At 41.0% G+C, this 19,502-nt stretch overlaps 1 protein-coding gene across 1 annotated transcript in view; it reads right to left on the reverse strand.

Annotated features, from left to right (window-relative positions):
- UBE2QL1 (ubiquitin conjugating enzyme E2 Q family like 1) overlaps positions 1-19,496 on the reverse strand; it is a 29,169-nt gene extending 9,673 nt beyond the window's left edge. Inside the window, exon 1 of the mRNA XM_006025016.3 lies at positions 19,074-19,496. Within this exon, the coding sequence (XP_006025078.1) occupies positions 19,074-19,427 (354 nt within the window). The 5' untranslated portion in view covers positions 19,428-19,496. The remainder of the gene's footprint in view (positions 1-19,073) is intronic.
- Positions 19,497-19,502: the final 6 nt, after the last annotated feature.

A 19,502-nucleotide genomic window follows, 5' to 3' on the forward strand; every position in this document is an offset into this window, starting at 1 on the left:
TCATTGAAGTTGGCCCTTCTGAAGTCAAGGGCTTTAGCCTTGGTGCGAGCCCTTGATGCCCTGCGTTGGATAATGAAATCCAGCAGGTGATGATCGCTATTGCCCAGGTGGTCAAGGACCTGCAGACCCCTCACTAGGTCATCCCCCGTGGCCAGGACCAGGTCCAGCAAGGTGTTACCCCTAGTGGGGCTGTGCACCTCCTGGATAAGGTGAAGGTCCTGTAATACAGCCAGGAATCTACGCAAGCGGTCAGACCTGGCTGTCTGCTCCTCCCAGCAAATGTCTGGGTAGTTTAGGTCACCCATGACAATAACATCCCTTGACCTAACTGCCTCCATAAGCTGACTGGAGAAGTCCTGGTCCAGCTCTTCCCCCTGGTTGGGTGGTCTGTAGTAGACACCCACCGTAAGGTCCCTTTCACCACGCCCCCCCTTGTAGTTTGACCCATAGTGCCTCTGCCTGACCCTCCTCTAACCAGAAGCTAATCCCTGATGATGTGAGGTGCTCTTTGACATAGAGCACAACCCCCCCACCTTTCCTCTCTGTCCTGTCTCTTCTATATAGGATGTATCCCCAAATGTCCACCGCCCAGTCGTAGGTAGGGTCTTACCAGGTTTCTGTGAACCCTACTAAGTCTGGGTTCTTATTCACAATCAGGAGGCACAGTTCCTCCTGCTTGTTCCCCATACTATGAGCATTAGTGTAGAAGCACCTGAGGCCTCCTGTTATATTATTTCCTGAAATCTCAGATATAGTTTCTTTTGTTTCATTTTTCCATTTTCTCTATTTCGCCCCCATCTGTCAACCCTATGATATTCACTTTCACTTGACTGACAGAACATGAAAATTGTTAGTGAAGAAATAATTTTTAGTGGGAGAGAAAAAGATTGAAGTGTTGTGTATCATAACATCTAATGTTTATTGGTAATCTGCACTTCTTGCTGCCTTTCCCAATTACTAGTAATTTAAATTGAGAATTGACAGCCCCATTTAAATGCAACTGATAACTATGAACAAGTACTTGCCTTCAGAGGGAAAAAAAAACAAGTGCATAAAAGTAGAAAATTCACAAACAATCCCTCTCCCCCCAGGTCAACATCTCAAAAAAGGCTAAACTAATTTTAATAGCCACAGACCAGCAGTTTTCAAATTATGATTGCTGACCACTGGGGGAAAAAAGACCATAATATTTTCTTAGTAATAATTTTAACTTAAATCTTTGCTTTAGATGCAGGGGTGCCTAGGAGAGCAAACAGGGAGTTGATCTTGTATTAAAATGTGATCCATATTAGGAATATATTCAGGAATGTATAACGTAGAAAAATACACAAATCAAGGAATAAGAAGTGGGCTTGAACCTGCTTCCACTGAAATCAGCAGGAGAGTGTCTATTTGAACAGGAACTGGATTGAATCTGACTTCCTATTTTATGATTATTATCTATTATTTGCACTGAGCTAGCACCTAGGAACCCCAGGGCTCCATTGTACTAGGAATTATATGAAAATTAACTGAAAACTCATTTTAAATGTGGTTGCCTGCCCATGTAAGTTTATTTTATTAATGTACTTCAGTCTTTAAAAAACTGTTGGATAATCTATTCTTCTCTGAGCTGTGATGCTTTGTCTGAAGTCTTTAAATTACTTGAGACTAATTTTTGGCACTTAATTTCTAATGTTCTATGTACAAATGATGCATATAGTTGACAAATTCAGGAGTGTACTGTTCAAGTTTCATCTCATGCAGTTTCATTACGGTATCTGAAATATTAAAGCAACGTGACCAGAGCAGAAACAAATGCAATCATCAGGATTATAGACTGAAAATATGAGGCTAGGATGGAGAGTTATTTGAAGAGTCAGGTCAGGCCAACCCTTTCATGAAAGGGTTCACAATAAAATTCAGGGAGGTTTCTGATACAGGTTTGCTATTAAAAATTACATTAAATTAATTAAATAAAACCAGGAAAGGCTCTTTTTAGATGATCATTCACACTTCCTTATCAATGCATGTTTTTCTCTTATATACACCATTGTTTCCAAAGCTTAGTCTGGTGTATGTTATGCATTTCAAGTGATGGAGCTTTTGTTACAGCTGACATGGCAAAACTGAGAATTGCAAAGTTTACATTGTAAAATTGTATTATTAACCAAAAATCTGCATGGGTGTATTTTCCAAGCATATGTTAGTTTTCAATTTGAGAAAAGGTAGTATTTAAGCATTTGGTGATGACAGGGCAACTTGATAAGCCTCTTGGAGGGAAATCAACATATTATACAGAGTATCTGGTAAATTGAAAGCATTGCTTTATGTGCATTTTTCCAAATGCTCACAAATAAAAGGCATCAAAAGCAGGAGTATGGAGGATAGGATGGATTGTTTTTTAATGCTAATGTATTTGGGGTGGGGGCAGTGTTTTCTTACACTGCCTTCTTTGGATATTTTATTTTGTTTTTTTCTTTTATTGTAAGCCAGCCATTTTTTTAGAAAGGTGGCATGTAAATCTAATAAATACATTTAAATTAATAAGTAAATTCTAATTGGTTGATTAGGCAGAGGTAACATTCAGGTAGCTGTTTTTATAAATAATTTTTTCCTCATTCTTTTCCCTGCAATTGGAGCCCATCTAGGAAAAGTGCTTGATTTAGACAAACTAAGGAAGCTAGGAAAATCCAGAGTCTAGAAGAAAATGAGTCCAACAGCTTTCACTCTTCTCCCATAGGAACTGATCTAATTTGACATCACTCTGCTCTACAAATCTTACCAATTGGGTGTTTTTTTAAGGAAACATACCTCAATAAGTCTGCTCCACTTTTTAACTTCCAGAAATGCCCCTAGGAATTAGATTCCCCTGTTAATTGTCTTATATTTAGATGGTAAGCAATATGGGGCAAAGACTTTTTTTCCTGTTTTTGTGCAGCACCTAGTACAAATGGGGTCCTAGTTCATGATTAGAGCACCTGATCACCATGGTAACACAAATATTAATCAATAATAATAAAAGATGCCTAGAAATGGTTATTTTATAGTTGGAAAATATGCCAGCCTTATCCTTCAGCAACTATTTGCTGCTGTGAAATGATGAGAAGAACAATGTATTATTTGGTACAGATTATTGAAGAACCCTCTAAAATGATGTTGGCAGTTGTAGTTAGCATTGTTTAGATTCCAGTGCATATATTACCCTACAAGACAAACTGCTATGAAATTAGGTAGGAAAACACATGGATATCCTTATATTTTGAAAATGTGCAAACAGAATAGATAGATAAACATATTCTTAAAATGCCTTCTGTCAGCTATGCTGGACTTGCGCAGGCTACATTATGCCCTACAGAGTACATTCATATAAAAAAGAAACAATCATCATCAGGGACCTACTGAAATCCTTTCTGCTAATTTGCTGCCATTGTCTCAAAGAAGATTTATATAACAGCGACAAGGGTGCTGACAAACTGCCTACTATTAAGGTTGCCCAGCTGCATGTAACTTTGCAACCTTCAGCCAGTGATACTTTCCATGCTGGGTGTGCTGCAGGTTTAATATTCTTTGCAAAATCCCAGCTAAAAGAGTTCAAATATTTCTGAGAATGAAATGAGAAGAAAAAACACACATACAGTTTTGCCCACTTATTGAGGCTTTTCCTTTGAAAATTTCTACCACTCTCACACTTTGCAACAGGGGCTTAGAATTTGGTCTTTGTGTCAGGGGCGTTTACCATCCCTGTGAAAATCTGCCTGAATTTCTGTTTTTGAACATTCAAACTCGTATCTTTGAAAAATGGCAGTATGCACATGCTCATAATGAGAAGAGTCAGGCATCCTGAATACCAGCCCCATCGCTTTCTTGGAGCTACTAAAACAAAACATTGTAACAACTGAAAGAACTTTTTGGCAATAGCACATTGTAAATGGAGAGCACAGGCCATGTCTCTGATGCACACACCTATGATATGTCTATACTAGAGCGCTGTCCTTTAAACCTCAAATTGTGTGAGTAATTACAACCCTCATGTGTAAGGATTGAGGACTACTGGCACAACTAAAGTTCTGATGCATTATGTCCTAATGAAAGATGCTGACTTTATATTAAATGCAATCAGAATGTTCTATGAAAGTTAAAAGCACAAAAAACAAGGAAGCTTTTTATAAAGTAATTTAAAGCAACTTTAGCTTCTAGAAATTACATCAGCTGCTTGCCTGTAATATTAAAATATGAATGCATTCCTTTCAGGCATTCATGAGGTTCATAAACATCTAATTGACAAGCTAATTAAAATAAAGAAACACATAGAAGAACAAGCATTCCATTTTTTTATCATCTTTTGTTTCTCTAACCAGAAGTTTGAGCGATTAACTGTCCCTCTGGGAGACACTTAATTTACTATATGTAAATTTACCAGCCTGGGTCCTACTGCAATCTCTTAGATGTCTAAAAGCATCTTAGAAACATCCAAGACTAAGGCCAGATTCTATTTTACCTTTATGCACCCAAGTGGTACTTACATAGCAGTGTAGGTGCTATATTTGGCACTTATTCACAGTTTAGATTCTAGTTGGCCTTGAGCAGCAGCACTTTTCCTGCCCTTGCCTTCTGAAAATGCTCAGAAGGTGGCATCATGGCCATAGCACTGCGGCAGAACAGTATCCTTTGGGCACATGCTTAAATCTGTATAAAACTCCAAAAGTTTAACGAGAGGAAAAGTACAGGAGGAGTAGGACCCATGGGTATAGGCATCTTTAGCCAAGCACTTGCTCAGGTAGCAGGAAACCCTTCTGGGCTCCCTTCACCCAGATGGGGTTTGAACCCAACAATTCTGTATTCATCAAAGTACTCTAACCACCAGCAAGACAGTAGCAGGGGCCAGAACCAGAATCTCCTTTCATGCACATAATAAAAATGCTTTCAGTACACCAGATACTCTGTATAATATGATGATTTCCCACCAAGGGGCTTATCAAGTTGCCCAGCAGCCACCCTGTTGCAAAACACAGTAAAAGTAACAAATAAAGAAGCCTCAGCTCACATTACAGAATTCACCGCAACTGTGCAACCAAATCCTGTCATCAAAAACTGTCATCGTAGGTAACCAAAGTCAACGCGGCAGTTTGTTCAGCTCCTCTGTCAAACATCTGCTGTAAACTTTTTAAAAAGAAGGCATGAAATTTTATCTTGCACAGCCGGATTTCAACATGGCTTGGGAGACGCTTTCATTCTGATCTTAATGTTAACGTGTTGTAGCATGTAATAGGCTTTGATACCAGCAGCTCAATCCCGCATTCCTTGTACTGAAGTGAATCAGAGTTTTGGACATGGAAGGAATCCAGCACTGAGCTTCCAAAGCCAAATACTGAAAACCTTAAACTTTAGCCCTAACGTAAGTAGGAGCAATGGCATCATACTCCCATCTCAGAGCATCAGGGAGATCAGCTGGGACATTCAGGTCACCATCTCCATCCCATGCTTCTCCCTGGGCGGTACAAAAATATATAACCCCTTACTCTGGGCTAGACTACAAGCACAGAACAAGCTACATGAGTCCTGATAGCAGATCTGCACCTCCAGCATTATATACCATATACTATATACCTTTGCACAAATGACCTTAGATAGCCAGGCTTTTCTAGATAATATGGTGAAACAAATGAAGAAGTAAAATCCTTATGGACTTGAAAGAGATGTTCCATGTGGTCTCCATGGTATGGAACATTAAAGCATGTGCTTGGATTCACAGCCCCATGGCACTGGCCCAGTAGCTGACTTTTGTCAGCTATACCACAATTTTAAAAGCTTAATACGCAAATATTTTTCCTGCCTAAATGCAGGTTTTATAATTAACTACCTGCTTATGAGGTGTTATAAACTTTCCATGTATGTATATGTACCAGGAGGCTTGGTGCTCCTGTTATTTTAAGAGCAGGCTGGCTGCAGATGAAGCAGGCAGGGGGTATGGCAGTGGGACAATCAGGAGCCACACGACCCAGAAGGCTTGCAATATATAAGCCCAGTCCTGAGCTGGGCAGGTAGTCTGGCCATGGAAGCTGCTGAGAGAACATCTTCTGGGTAGGATGTCTGCAGCTTCTTAAGAAGATCTAGGAGATTACAGCTTGTGGTAACATCCGGAGGTTTGGGAGGGACTAAGCAGGGGAGGAGGTCCCAACAGGCCCAGGAGCAGGGCCAGAGCCTGGGTGAAAGGGGGAGAAAGGACCAGTATGGGTCCAAGTACTTGAGAGTAGAACAGAGCTGGGACCAGAGAAGGTTCAGTGCCTGGGAGGGACCAGAGGGGTCTGGTGCCCAGGAGGGACTACATGCACAGAATGAGAATGGAGACAGGACCAGAACAGGTTGGATGCCTGCGGGGGATCAGGAGGGTCCAGTGCCCTGGAGGGACTATGTACCTGGGAATAATGTGGAGGTGGGAGCCAGAGCTCAAGGCCAGAACCAAAACAAACTTAGACCCAGGAATAGGACAGGAGTGGATGAGAACTTGCTTGGGAATCCCTGGGGCAGCTTCCCTTTCCTTAAAGGTGTAAGTACATCAAGGTGTGGCAAGTGGACAGAAGGGGAGGATCAGGGTAAAGCAAAGGCTAAGTAGCCAACAGAGGATGTCATGGCCAACCCTGGGAGGCCTTTGGTATAGTATATATACAATAAAGTAAAAGAACAAGTATGTTTTCTTTGGCACAGGCACCGATGGATTCTGAACAATACAAGAAGTGGTTATTTGCAGCTCTATAATTCCTACAGTAAGTTTTCCATGGATCATATATCTTCCTACCTGGAAATAGCCCAGGGAAGCAAGTGAAACTCAGTAAGTTCATCTTGTGAAATACAATTTGAATTGGTCTGCAGAGGGGAGAAATGTCAGGCACAGTTGTTTTCCCCCTAGTGAATGACCAAAGTAGAGCTCAAGAATAGCTGAATTAACCATACAAAGGTAGGGGTGATTCTGCTACCCCCTCTGGGTGCATACATGCCCTCATGATAGGAAAAGGATCACTTTCCAGAAATGTGCAGATGTCTTCCTATTCCTATAAAGGGGAGGGGGGAGCGGGGGGGCGCAATTTCACACCCAGAGGGGGAAACAGAATCATTCCTACATAACAGTTAGGTAACAGAGTTTATCACAAGCTGCACTTTATCCACTAGGCCAAATAGGATTCTGCCCTCAGTTTCAATAGGACAGTTGTTAATGGTCAGCTGTTTATATGCAGTAGCCTTTGTCAACACAAATACCCAGGAATACCTGCTCAACCACAAGTCAAAAGCAGCTGAATGTGGTTCTGGAGACCCTGATTTCTCTTAATCCTTCTGATAGCTACACAGCAATGCACTGGTTTCTATCCTACTCCCTTCCCCCATCATAAGTGTTGAGCCAATGGCATTGCCAAGACTGATTTTAGTACAGCTGAAGACATTCAGGGTAACTCCTGAGCTGGCCATCTTATGGAAGTCCCTCTTATGGTCTTTAGCGTGAGATCAATTTTGCCCCAACAGAGAAACAAGCACGTCTGACCACTGAGGCTGTCCTGGAGAAGTGCCCCCAAATCCTCTGGATCCCCAGTAAAACAAAGGTACAGTTTCTGAATTGCTGGTTCTTCTGTTTGTGAAGCTGGATGGCCATGTAATTTAGTCAGGTGGAGGTTTTACAGCAAAAAGCAGCATCTGAGGCAGAACTTCAAAAGTAATATACAAATATTTAAACATTCTTTTGAACATCTCATTTCTCCTAGGCTGCCCAGCCTTTTTAAAAAAATTAAGCCTTTGAAAAATAGGGAGCTTCTAATTTGTAGCTGTGCAGAGAAACTAGAAGTGCAACCAACCAAAAGACAGTAACTTTAATGACTGTGGATTTGGGTGGTGAATATCAGGGATCACTGACCCATGGAAGGCTCCATGAGCCTGGTGGGGAGATGTGGGGTGAGATCCTTTATGCACATGCTCCATCTTCTCTAGGTCTGTGACTCAAAAAGGTAAACTATAAAAAGCAAAGTGCCTTTGGGAATAACCGGTTGAACTGGGACCCAGTCATTCCTGAAAGCTAGTCCTCCTGGCTGCAATCCTATTGACTTCTACAATACTTCCTGCATGATCTGTTTTAAGGCATCAAGGTGTACAACAGACTCTTCTCTCCTTTGGGGAATCAAGAATTCCCATACCACTCCTGCTTTTTACAGGAAACAAGGTCTCAATAGTCTCATATACCACCAGCAAGTGGAAAAATCACTTTGTAAAATCATTCACTGGATATTATATTATTAGTCATGTGGCTTTACTGAACACATCACATTTATTCAGGTATCTAAGAAAAATAATTTCTCTCATGTCTGTTCATCATTAATTAATTATTCTATTATGGAAAATGTTTACTCCACACTTCATCATTTGAATTTTTTTATGAGCATTGAAAATAGGGAAGGAGAGGTCCTCAGAGAGACCAGCAGTAATGCTTCATTGGTACAAGCTGGAACTGAGGAGTCAGGGCAGGGTTAACTGTTGAAAAGTGTTCATATCACCGACATAGCCTATGTTTTGCTAAACCCTATTAGTCCTTCACTTAAAAAAATACTTAAGTACCGTGACTATAAACTTTAAAAATATAATATAATTATAATAAAATGGGACCAGTATCCTCTCATTCAAAATGTTAACTATAGACTCATGTATGTGCCCTCATGGTAATTTTTTATTATTATTCTGCACTGGCTGCTAGTATCAGGTCAGCAAAATGAAACAGAAAATATCTTCTACCCGAAGACTGAAGATACAATTAAGCATAAATATGTTGCAACAGATTAATCCTTTTATCAATTCTCTTTGCCTATTACATTTATTTCTTGTCAGTGATTTACAGCCTGTGGGATTAAGACTTTGGACTTGTTCCTGCAGTCCTAATACAAGAAAATCTCCCACTAATGTCAGTGATAGATTTGCTTGCAGACGGATGGCCAGATCAGGTCCACAGACTGGCTGGTTTTTTTTTTTCTTTCTTTTACCTCTTTGCCATTTTCACAAATTTGTGTCCATCTAGTCAGAGATTCACTTTGAAAATAAACACTTTTATGCAATCACTCTTTGCAATTTCTTGTACAGCCTTCATTTCTGTAGTAGCACAGCACTAAGCAAATATTCATGAATTTGTCCTCCAGTCCTCTAAGGAAGGAAATACGATCCTTACTTTAGAGGTGAGAAGTGGGGACACTGAAAGATTACATGACTTGAAAGTCTGTGGTAGACCTGGAAACTAAACCTAGCTCTCATGACCTCAGGTTAGCTCTAGATCCAAAACAACATCCTTGGTACCATTCTAATAATTAATTACATCTGCTGTCATTTTTCTAAAAATGCTCAAAGTGGGTGCTTAAATATCATTATCTAGCTGGATATCATTATCTTCTTCTCCACAATTATTCAAATCTTTATTTTTATGACCACAAATAAAGGTGACAATGCTTCATTCTTGAATAGAATTAAGGTTTGCTGTAAATACACCAAGCACTATAAACTCTGGTCCTATGCCACACCTAACCTCATGAAGACTGACAGTGGAAAGGGTGCAGGCTCTAAGGAGTCTGGTGAATTAGGGCAGATGCTTGCTCATTCTCCCTCTTGTGTATTTTCACCTAGACCCAGAATTAGCTTTTGGACTTAGCTTACCAATTTCCTATTCCATCAGCAAGTGGTTGCATGAGTGCCAGGGACACTGGAAAACTCATGAAGAATAGGATTCCTTGTTTGAGGCTGTGACACCATAATAAAGCCCACAACATTCTTAGTGCAGTCAGAAGGAAGGCACAGATAGTGCAAAGGTTTCTGAGGGCAGAAATGTATCTGTGTACTCACTACTTGTCTGTATGTGTTGTTCCTTGCTGCCTGGCTGTCAAATGGATGGCTGTATGCTGAGCACAGGCCTCAGCCCTACTTTGGAACAATCATAACTGTGACATCGAAAATATGGGTGCTGCTCATTTGTTTGTGCAGACAGTGTGTAGTGCACATTTATTTCCATCAAGATATGCCCTTCTTTCCTTCTAACACAAGTCTTTTTCCATGCTATTGTCATGGTAACAAGACAAAAAAGTAGATTCCTGGCAAGCTGACCTGAACAGGGTTCAGATTTTACCTGCTTGTTCAGTCAGGCCAGTTTACCTTCACAGCATGAGAGGGGTTGATCCTGCAAGGTGTTGAGTGCCCTCAGCTTCCACAAAAGTCAGTGGGGCATCCTGTTAGGATGTGCACAATTCATGGAGGACAATGATCTACCCCATTTTAGGGCTGAGTTGGACTGGCCCCAAGATGACAGACTGCACAATATCACAAGGCCATTCACCAACAAGCTGGCATTTCAAATTAGGATAGTTTGATCCTTTGTACGCTCTATGCGTTATACGTTTGGGGCCACGCTATTAGGCCCTGCTCAATTTCCACTCAGCTTTTACCTGGATAAACCACTTACTGCAATCAACAGTAGCTTTGCCAGAGTGAAGACAGAGGTGCAACTCTATGTCTATGACCCTCTGTACTTGGTCACTCCTTTCCATAAGGAAAGGGGACTCGGCTGCCTAATGGCAGTGTTCCCACTTTCAACAGCCCCAACACAAGATGCTCTGTGACTGGTATGGAAGAGGAGGTAGGGTGGGGGAGGACTGAGTGGGTCTGGCGGGTGGGTGGTATCATCCCCCTCTTAGCACAGAAAAGGTGAGATTGTATGGCCAATTAAACTGATTGAGAACCTCTCCTGAATATGTGACAAAGAAGCTAAGTTTCTCTGTCTCACTCAAGTAAATAGCCCCACTGAAGTGAGTGGCAGGAAGGATTGAGCTCATATTGACTCCAGTGAATGTTATTACTCAAATCAGATGTTTCTAGAAAATAAATAATCTATTCAGGAGATCAACCAAGTGCCACAAGAAAATATTGCCTCTACTTGCCAGAAAAATATGTTTTAAAAGTAGTAATTTCTCCCCTCCAATTTTAGTGATTTTACTAATTTGATAATTGTTTTTAACAATATGGTGCTACCGGAGACTGTTTCATAATTTTTAAGAACATTTTGTCTTTTGTGTGCTTTGAAGGGCTAAAGCAAAGGAAATTATTTTCTTCCTGCTGTTTAAAAGAATTAAAACATCCTCCTAGCTCAGTGAGTTGGAATCCCTGTGTCTTCACTCCCCTTTCTAAAATACATTTGCATAATAATACCTTCTATATTCAGGACAACACCATATTGGAGTGCACATGAACAATGTTGTTTTTTCAGACTATACATCATTTCCCAACAACTCAATGGTGCAAATAAAGCTCACATAACATTCAGGTTTAAAATGGGAGTATCAAATTGTGGGGGGGAAAAATACAGCTCAGATGGCTAACAGATTTTCTTCAGGTAGCTAAGTTCGATTATTTAATACCCTGACTGCCTAGAGATCACATCCTTTCATGTGACGTGCGCACACTGCCTTTGTCACTTTTGACTGTCTTGTAAACTACTCCATGGAGCTACCAGCCACAAATAAGTGCTCCTGTCCAATACGTGGATTCATTTACTTAGGGCACCCCAGGATATACAGACAATTGATAAAAAGCAAACACAAACTAGATTGAATTGAGAAAACCCACTATGACTTGACCCTGGAGTTGGTAAACATTGCCATGCTCCCCATGCACCACTGAGGCAGTTGGCCAATGGGTCCATGCCAACCTCTTGGAGATTGGTGAAGTCCCACAGATTAGAAATTCACTTCTGCTGTTCAGAACAGCAAGAGCTGGAGTCTGTCAACCTTTGGGACCCAGCATAAAGCCCATCTGTTTCCTCAAGTTTTTTTCTTGTGGGGGTGAAGTTAGGAGATATTTTGGGTACGTGTAATAAAATTAATGCCCAGATGTATTTAATTTTAATAAGACAAAATTCATTAATGTGTTAAGTATGCATACACAGTCAGGTGTGATGGGTACTATTTTTAAAATAGAAACAGTTAGTAATGATTTTCTATCAACCTTTATTAGAAATCTATACGTTGTTGAAATCAACTATATTTTGATGGTTACATCATGATCTTAATTGTAAATATTAACCATTTATATCTTAAGCCTGAATTTAAGACACGACCCTAAAGGAAATGAAGTTTCAAGTAGGGAAAAACAACCAAAAACACACATCCTGGTTTTATCAGATTAAATCAACTGAGCGTTAATAGAGATTTACAAACATGAGAACACTGTCAGCTAAGTTTTCGTCCTATTTTTAGGATATTGAGTACCAACAGCAAACTCATGCTTGTCCTACTTGATATAAGAACAAGTCCAGATTTTTTCCCAGCATGGGTAGACTTAAAGATGCTAAGCTTGCAGAGTCATCAGTTAGATGGTTATTATACTTAACAGTTTTGTCCTCAATACTCAGGAAGAGAACACAGTGACTCGCAAAAAGGCAGGACAAAGCACGAGTATTACTCATCTAGTCTAGGAGACCTGGAGCAATCAGATACAACAACTTCAGCAATTCTTCCAAAAGATGGCCAGTTCCTGATTTATCATTTCCATAGTCACATGCATACTCTTGCCTTCTTTCACCCTTCTACCAAAAGAAAGTAAAGTACTTCCTCTATATTGTGAAATAACATGGGTTCATTTCACCTTTTATGGAGAACCATTTTTGTATTTGCAGCATATAGAAAAAAAGGGGGAAAGGGAGGGGAAACAACTTTTCAACTCTCTGTTAGTTCCCTACAAAAAGCTATGCTCATTTTCTTCTAAATATAAATTATAGGTGTTTAGTTCAGTAGATTTAAGGGTTTAAAATCCTCTTGCTGAGCCTTAGGGATATTCTTTATTTTATCTGATTATCCACTAGGGAATTCACGGTGCTTCCAAAATGGCAAATTCAGTAGACTACTGACTTTTACAGTAATAAGCACTGTTTCTAGATACATTTTGAAGAATAATTATTTTTAGATGATTGTTTTCAAGTTCCAAGAAAGGCATATCCTCTCAAACGTTGATGCTGATCTCAGTCATGGCTTGTATTATGAACTAAATGTGAGCTATAGTAGATCTACTTTTTCCTTACTAACTGGTACTGTTCAAATTTCATTTATTCAGTGAATACTGGAAATTAATATTGTGAAGACAACAGTTATTATTCTAGAATAATTTTTAATTTGTATTTTAAAAGTCAGACAATTGGGAAGCATTTTAAAGAGTCTTCCATTCACCTACTAATATGTACTAATACTCCATGTTCAACTTCTAGAAGTGAGACCCTGAGGTATAGACAGAAACACTTTTGTTTGTTCAAGGAAGACCACTGCCATCAAGAAAACAAACAAATGTTCTGTTCAGGACTAGGAGTGCCATACCAACAGATGCACCAAGAACCAAGGGTACTGTCACTGTTGTCATCTTAAGACCCATGCTGAAGTTTCATTAAGGACTTCATAATCTTTTAGAAGCGAGAATCAGGGTTAAGACAGAGAATATAGCCCCAACCCTGAGTGGTGCCAAGATTTTTTTGTGAGGTGCTGAGTAGAAATGAGTAAATAGTTGGTGTTATAGTTTTGTGGGCAAATACCCCCAAAAAGATCCACTTAATTTGAAACACAACATTTGTTTTCATTCTTAGGCTATTATTAGTAGTATTTATTACTACTACTACTACTACTACTACTATTATTATTATGCAAAGCAAAGCAAAGGAAATGTAGAGAGAAAAGACCAGATTCACCAGGGGACTTTGGGCATGTCAGCACTGTAACAGGATCATGTTCCATCTGGGATGTCTGCAAGCACATGGAATCACTTGCTCCCATTCATAGGCTCAGTCTCTTGTATGCTTCAGATCAGCCATTGAGAATGACCCCAGAGCAATCATAGGCATGCTATTGGGATTAATGCCATTTACAACACTAGGGGAAGGTAGGGGATGCATGTCTCAGTCTTTCCTGTTCCACTTTGTTAAAAATCATTAAATAGTCCCTGGGCTAGCATGAAAGTGAGTCAGTAACTCACAGGTCAGGATAGACATTTGGTACTAGCCCCTGCTCCGACAGATAAGGAGAAAGACCCACCCTAACATACCCTACTACTATTCCTGAGAGGTGGAAGACCCATGCGCAATTCCCTGCTTTGATCCAGGCAGAGAAGGGATTCAAACTAGGTCTTCTCCACTGCTAAGGTGAGTGCTTTAAACACTGAGTTGCAGGGTTCAAGCACAGGGCACAGGGGAAGGCTCCTCCTTCTCCTCAGGGATCTGAATGGCACCTGTGTCCCCTTGAGAACCCAGCTCCAAAATCAAAATGCTTCTTTTCTGAAATACCAAGATGAACTGTTTTGACAGTCTTTTTTTTAATTCATGGATACTTTGGGTTACCACAAAACTACATTTTCAATGAGTAAAATATTTGCCATCCCTTCCCGTCACTACCAATAATGTCGAGCTCTAGCAATGAGTGCATTTTCCTTCATATGGGTCAGTGGCAACTAACTCCTCACAACAATGTGTTTAGCAAAGGGTTCAAGTTGACTCCTATTCCAGTTAATGGAATTTGGCCATCAGCATCCCTAGAAGAAAGACTGAGCCCTATATTTTACATATCATATATACTGTTATCACGGAACAAAAATTCCTGGAGTTAAGAAAAGGTCAGAGTCAATAGATCTGAATTTCTTTTCCTGTGGAATTTATAACTTTAATGTGAAGGGTCTGGTCAATCTCCAACAAATGTTTTACACAAACATCCCTCTGTTTTTAACAATTTTTTAAATGAAAGACCTCATTGTAAATGTATGAGATTCTTTGATAGTCTTTGGATAATAACATGATTCATTTTAATAACCCCTCTCATGTCAATATTAATGTGTATGCTAAAAAGGCCATCATTGTATAATCTCAATACTATGCTGTACATGTGGAGTAAGAGCCCAATATGACTGCTCCTGCAGCATGTCTTAAATATGCATGCCTCAACTACTAAAATCCTTTTGAATGCAGCACAGTAATTGCTGTTAAATCTTTCTCACAGCAATGTTTTAATATTTGGTGAAAAAAATAAATGGTAATTTGGTTGAGGCAGTAAAATATAAATTCTTTGAGTTGCAGGATCACACCTGATCTCAAAATCTGTTCACTGCATTTTCCTACCTGGTCCAGTAAAAATATATATTTATTAGCTTGGAAAATCTTGCATGCTTTTTTCTGAAACAAAGCAAAATGATAACCAAAAGTGGTCTTAAAGTTTAAGCTTCCAGTCCTTCAATGGGTTTACTTCTATGCTTAAATAAAGGGAAGATCAGGGCCAATGAGGCAAAGGCCTGTTCTTAAATTCATCAATCATTGGCAAAGCTCCCACTGGCTTCACTGCAGTAGCTGAGCCTATGCATGCTTAACATTAGGCAGTACTAAGAGTGGCTGAAACGATTTACACAAATATAGTAAAAACAAACAAAAACGGGCTTCTTAGCTCAGAAACCGTATGTTAAATTCTAATCCGGGGCAACTTTTCACAGTACATTATATAAACTCTTGGACCTTGACAGTGGTACTAGGACTCTGTCATGTATGATGGGTTTAGCTCAACATTTAGGGCTCTTTGGTTTAGTTGCTGCCTTGACAAAACCTAATGTAAGAAATATATTAATATATTTTAAAATTCAACAAAAGCATGTTAAGGGAGTCCCTGGTGCTTCAGAGGAAGGAACATAGAGCAACATTAGAACAGCGGATAAGTATCAGAAAGTGGGATTTACTAGGAAGAGGGGATGAAGCAAGAAATTCAGGTGTAGAGTTCAAATTAGTGAAAGTGAAAAAAGTAAGATAACATCAGAAAAAGAGGAAATGTTCTTTAAGGGCTTAATCCTGCCCCCACACAGTTGAGTAGCTTTAAAGCCAGAAGCAGCCATTGTAAAAATGTGCATCTGCATAAGTATTTGTGAGATCAAACTATGCCTGTTTCTTCTGAACAATAAATGAGTGTAAATTGGAATCAATAACAACTTTTTAAATATATATATTTGTATCTTAAAAAGTTTCATTTAACACAACACTGTTGTGACAACACTGACAACACTGCTTAAGAATCTGAGTCTGTAGACACTGTGTAGGCCAGATCCAACTCTTAAAGGTCAAAAGAAAGGTTCCCACTCAATACACTGCAGTTCCTCTGAAGGCAAGAATAAGGCCTAACATGAGCTAATGCACGAGCAAAGAGTCACTCCAACGCTAATGAATCCTGATGAAGAATTCTGATGCTATCATACTGTGACATGGATGATGACAGTTTTGTAATCCCTCAATGGAACTATAGACTAGAAGCTGCCATTTCAACATACACTGTCATTTCTAGTCCAGAGAAAGGGTCCCAAGCTTCAAACCCTTACTTCTTAACAATTACATTTAGCATTTAAACATTGTAGGGACATCAACTGATTAATCGGACACGAGTCATTTGGACATACAGTCACACTGAAGTCAATGAGACTAATGGCAACCTAAGAAGAATTACCCCTGTTTAGGTTTGCAAGATCAGTGGTTAGTTTTACAGTGTGCCTTACTGTTACATAATCTGCTATTAAGATAATGGCCAAGAGAAGATAACACTTAATATATAAACATTGGAATACAGTTCTAAAATCGGTATTGCACCTTCAGCTGTCATGCAGCCTGCCTTTTGCAAAAGAATCAAAATGATATAATACATGTCTAAATACAAAAAATGTGACTCGTTACACAGTGTCTGGGTACAATTACAAAACAGTAATCCGTCACAGATTACAAAACTATACTTGACAAATATATATTATTGTTAACATTTTCTATTTGTAATGCATATTATATGACTTTCAAATGTCAGCGTTACAACTGCTTTCCTATTGTATTGGTAATCATTCAATACAGCATTTATTTTATCCCAGAAATATTTCCAATTTTACTCAAATGATTTTTTCATATTAAATATTTGAATTCAAATTGCTGGCAGAACTCCTAAGAAACTCTTACAGCTCAAATAAATTTATTTGTGACAGAAATGAAAGGAATTCACTTTGAAGAGATCATATTTCCTTTACAAACAGAAAAAACCCAAAATTTTACATAGAGATCTTCTAAGGGAGAAGATAATGGGAGATTTAGAGCGTGTTCAAGATTAATGTTTAACTGATTATTAATCTATGCATTTTATTTAAAATGTTATGAGGTGTTGTATTCATACCCTTAAAACTATACCCTTAAATCTTCTTTTCTTTCCCTTTCATTTGAAAGAAGGAACATATCATAGGAAAATGTTACTATATATTTCTTGATCCTTATTCAAACACAATGAGAAACGTGATTATTGTAAAAATGAACAGAACAAAAAAAGACAGACATAACAAGGCAGAAGCTACTTAAATTTAATATACTCTGAATCTATTATACATTAAGCCTCTCCTTCTGTTCATAGGCACCTATTTAAAGCCCAGGGTGACCTACAGAACTTGACCTCAAGTGAAATAAAGACTACAGTACTAGCTGATTAAAGTAAAGGAGTCTCCAACCCAGAGTCAAAGAGTGTCAGAGAAGGTGAGGTCTGTGGAAATGTCATTCCCAAAAGGGTCAGGCAGGGGTCAAATAAAATGATCTGAATAAGCATCTCCTTTCAGCAGCAGATTATGAAGCCCTTACTCCTCCTCCAGCAAGCAGTCCTACTGCTTTGAATGTTGAGTGCTGCTATAGCAATAATGTAATAATTAAACTTAAGACCCTCCCTCCCCCCCCTCTAAAACATACCCAGTCTATTTATTTCCCTCTGATCTAGTGACAGGATGGTTTGCATCCTTTACTGTTATAAGACATAGACCTGTGTGAGTGTGTGCGCCGCCTGAGAAAGAAGATAATGTTTCAAGGACACGCTTAGCATACGATCAGAAAAATCACCTTCCCTGGCCAATGGGCAAAGTGTCCACGGTAAGGAATGCAGAGGAGGCCTGGCCACGCACATCTCACCAGCATTACTTTTGCAGTTATTTATTAGGACTCGTATGAAGCACCTCACTACCAAGGATGCTCAGGGCGGGGGGAGACACACATTAAGCAAGGCTGCTGCTTCTTGCCTAAAAGTAAGTAGGATGCCATTGTGCCAGCTCATACATCCTCCAGCTTCTCATCACTACCACCCTACTGCAGAATTAAAAAAAAAAAAAACAAAAAAAAGCAGCGATTCCTTATTAGTCTGGAGCAGGAGGTCTGAGAGAGCTGTTCAGCACTCAGGCCATGGGCAGGTACTGCGGGTTGACTGGACAAGGCACTGGAGCTCTCCAAGCCCAGGTGCTACAAGGATCCCTCACCAATGCCCCAGCTGGTGGCTGCTGGATGGCTGGGTATGTGTGGCTGTGGAGGGGGCAGGCCTATTGGACACAGATGGGTAATGCGGGCCTTCTGCCCACAGAGCAATGGTCATCCCCCGCTGTTAACAGAGGGGTCTATTGGGTATGCGCCAGCTGAATTTGTGGGGCAAATAAGAAAGGAAACCCAGGGAAAGGAACGAGGGTCAGAGGTTCAAAACAAGTGCATGGGGGCAACACAGAACAGAGTACGCCTCAGGAGGCCTTTTGCTATGCCATTCTGTACTGTGGGCCAAAGCCCACTGAGCAGAGCTGTAAGGGGGCAGATGGCATTCGCACGCCGAGCGACAAGACCAGACGGTGGCTCATAGATTGGATGTTGATATCTGTTGGCGATGGGGACCACACTGAGGGCACATCACCGAGGGCTCGGGACAATGTGGAGACAAAACAGGGCCAGGAGTGAGGGGCATAGGTTTCAAAGGGGGGAGATGAGGGCAGAGCCAGGCAAAGGGGCAGGGAATGAGCCCGGGAGGGGATAAAGGGGCAGGGACTGAGCCCGGAAGGGGGCACAGGGGCAGGGAATGAGCCCGGGAGAGGATACAGGGGCAGGCACTGAGTCCGGGCAGTGCGTGTGTGTGGCAGTGTGCTTGGGTGGGGGGGTGCCTGGCTGCCAGGTGGGGCTCCCTGCCCCCTGGCACCGCCTGCCTGCCCGCCCGCCCCAAGGTCACCCCACCCGCCTGCCCACCACCCCCGCTTACCTGCCCCTTGACCAGGCTGGCGGCGAACTGCCTCATGACGGCCTCCACCGTGTAGGCGCTGGACCAGCCGCGGGGGGTGAGCAGCTCCATGCAGATGGCCCCGCCGTCCAGCACGTAGCCGTTCTCCAGGCGGGGGCTGAGCACCCGCATGAAGGGCGGCGAGAAGGGGAAGTTGTCGGGGAAGGTGAGGTTGAGCAGGATGAACTCCGTGTTGGTCTCCTTCATGTCCTGCCACAGCACCGAGTCCTTGTCCACCTGGTGCAGCTTCACGTTCCAGTCGAAGAGGCTCTCGTCCACCAGCTCCACGGAGATGAAGCGGTCGCTCAGGCGCGCGATGTCCTGCAGCTCCTTCATGAGGCGCCGCGTGCGGACCTGCGTGCAGTGCTGCGGCCGGCCGGGCCCCGCGCCCGCGCCCGCCCGCGCGGTGCT

The sequence above is a fragment of the Alligator sinensis genome, unplaced genomic scaffold (assembly GCF_000455745.1).
Source record: "Alligator sinensis unplaced genomic scaffold, ASM45574v1 scaffold248_1, whole genome shotgun sequence".
NCBI lineage: Eukaryota > Metazoa > Chordata > Crocodylia > Alligatoridae > Alligator > Alligator sinensis.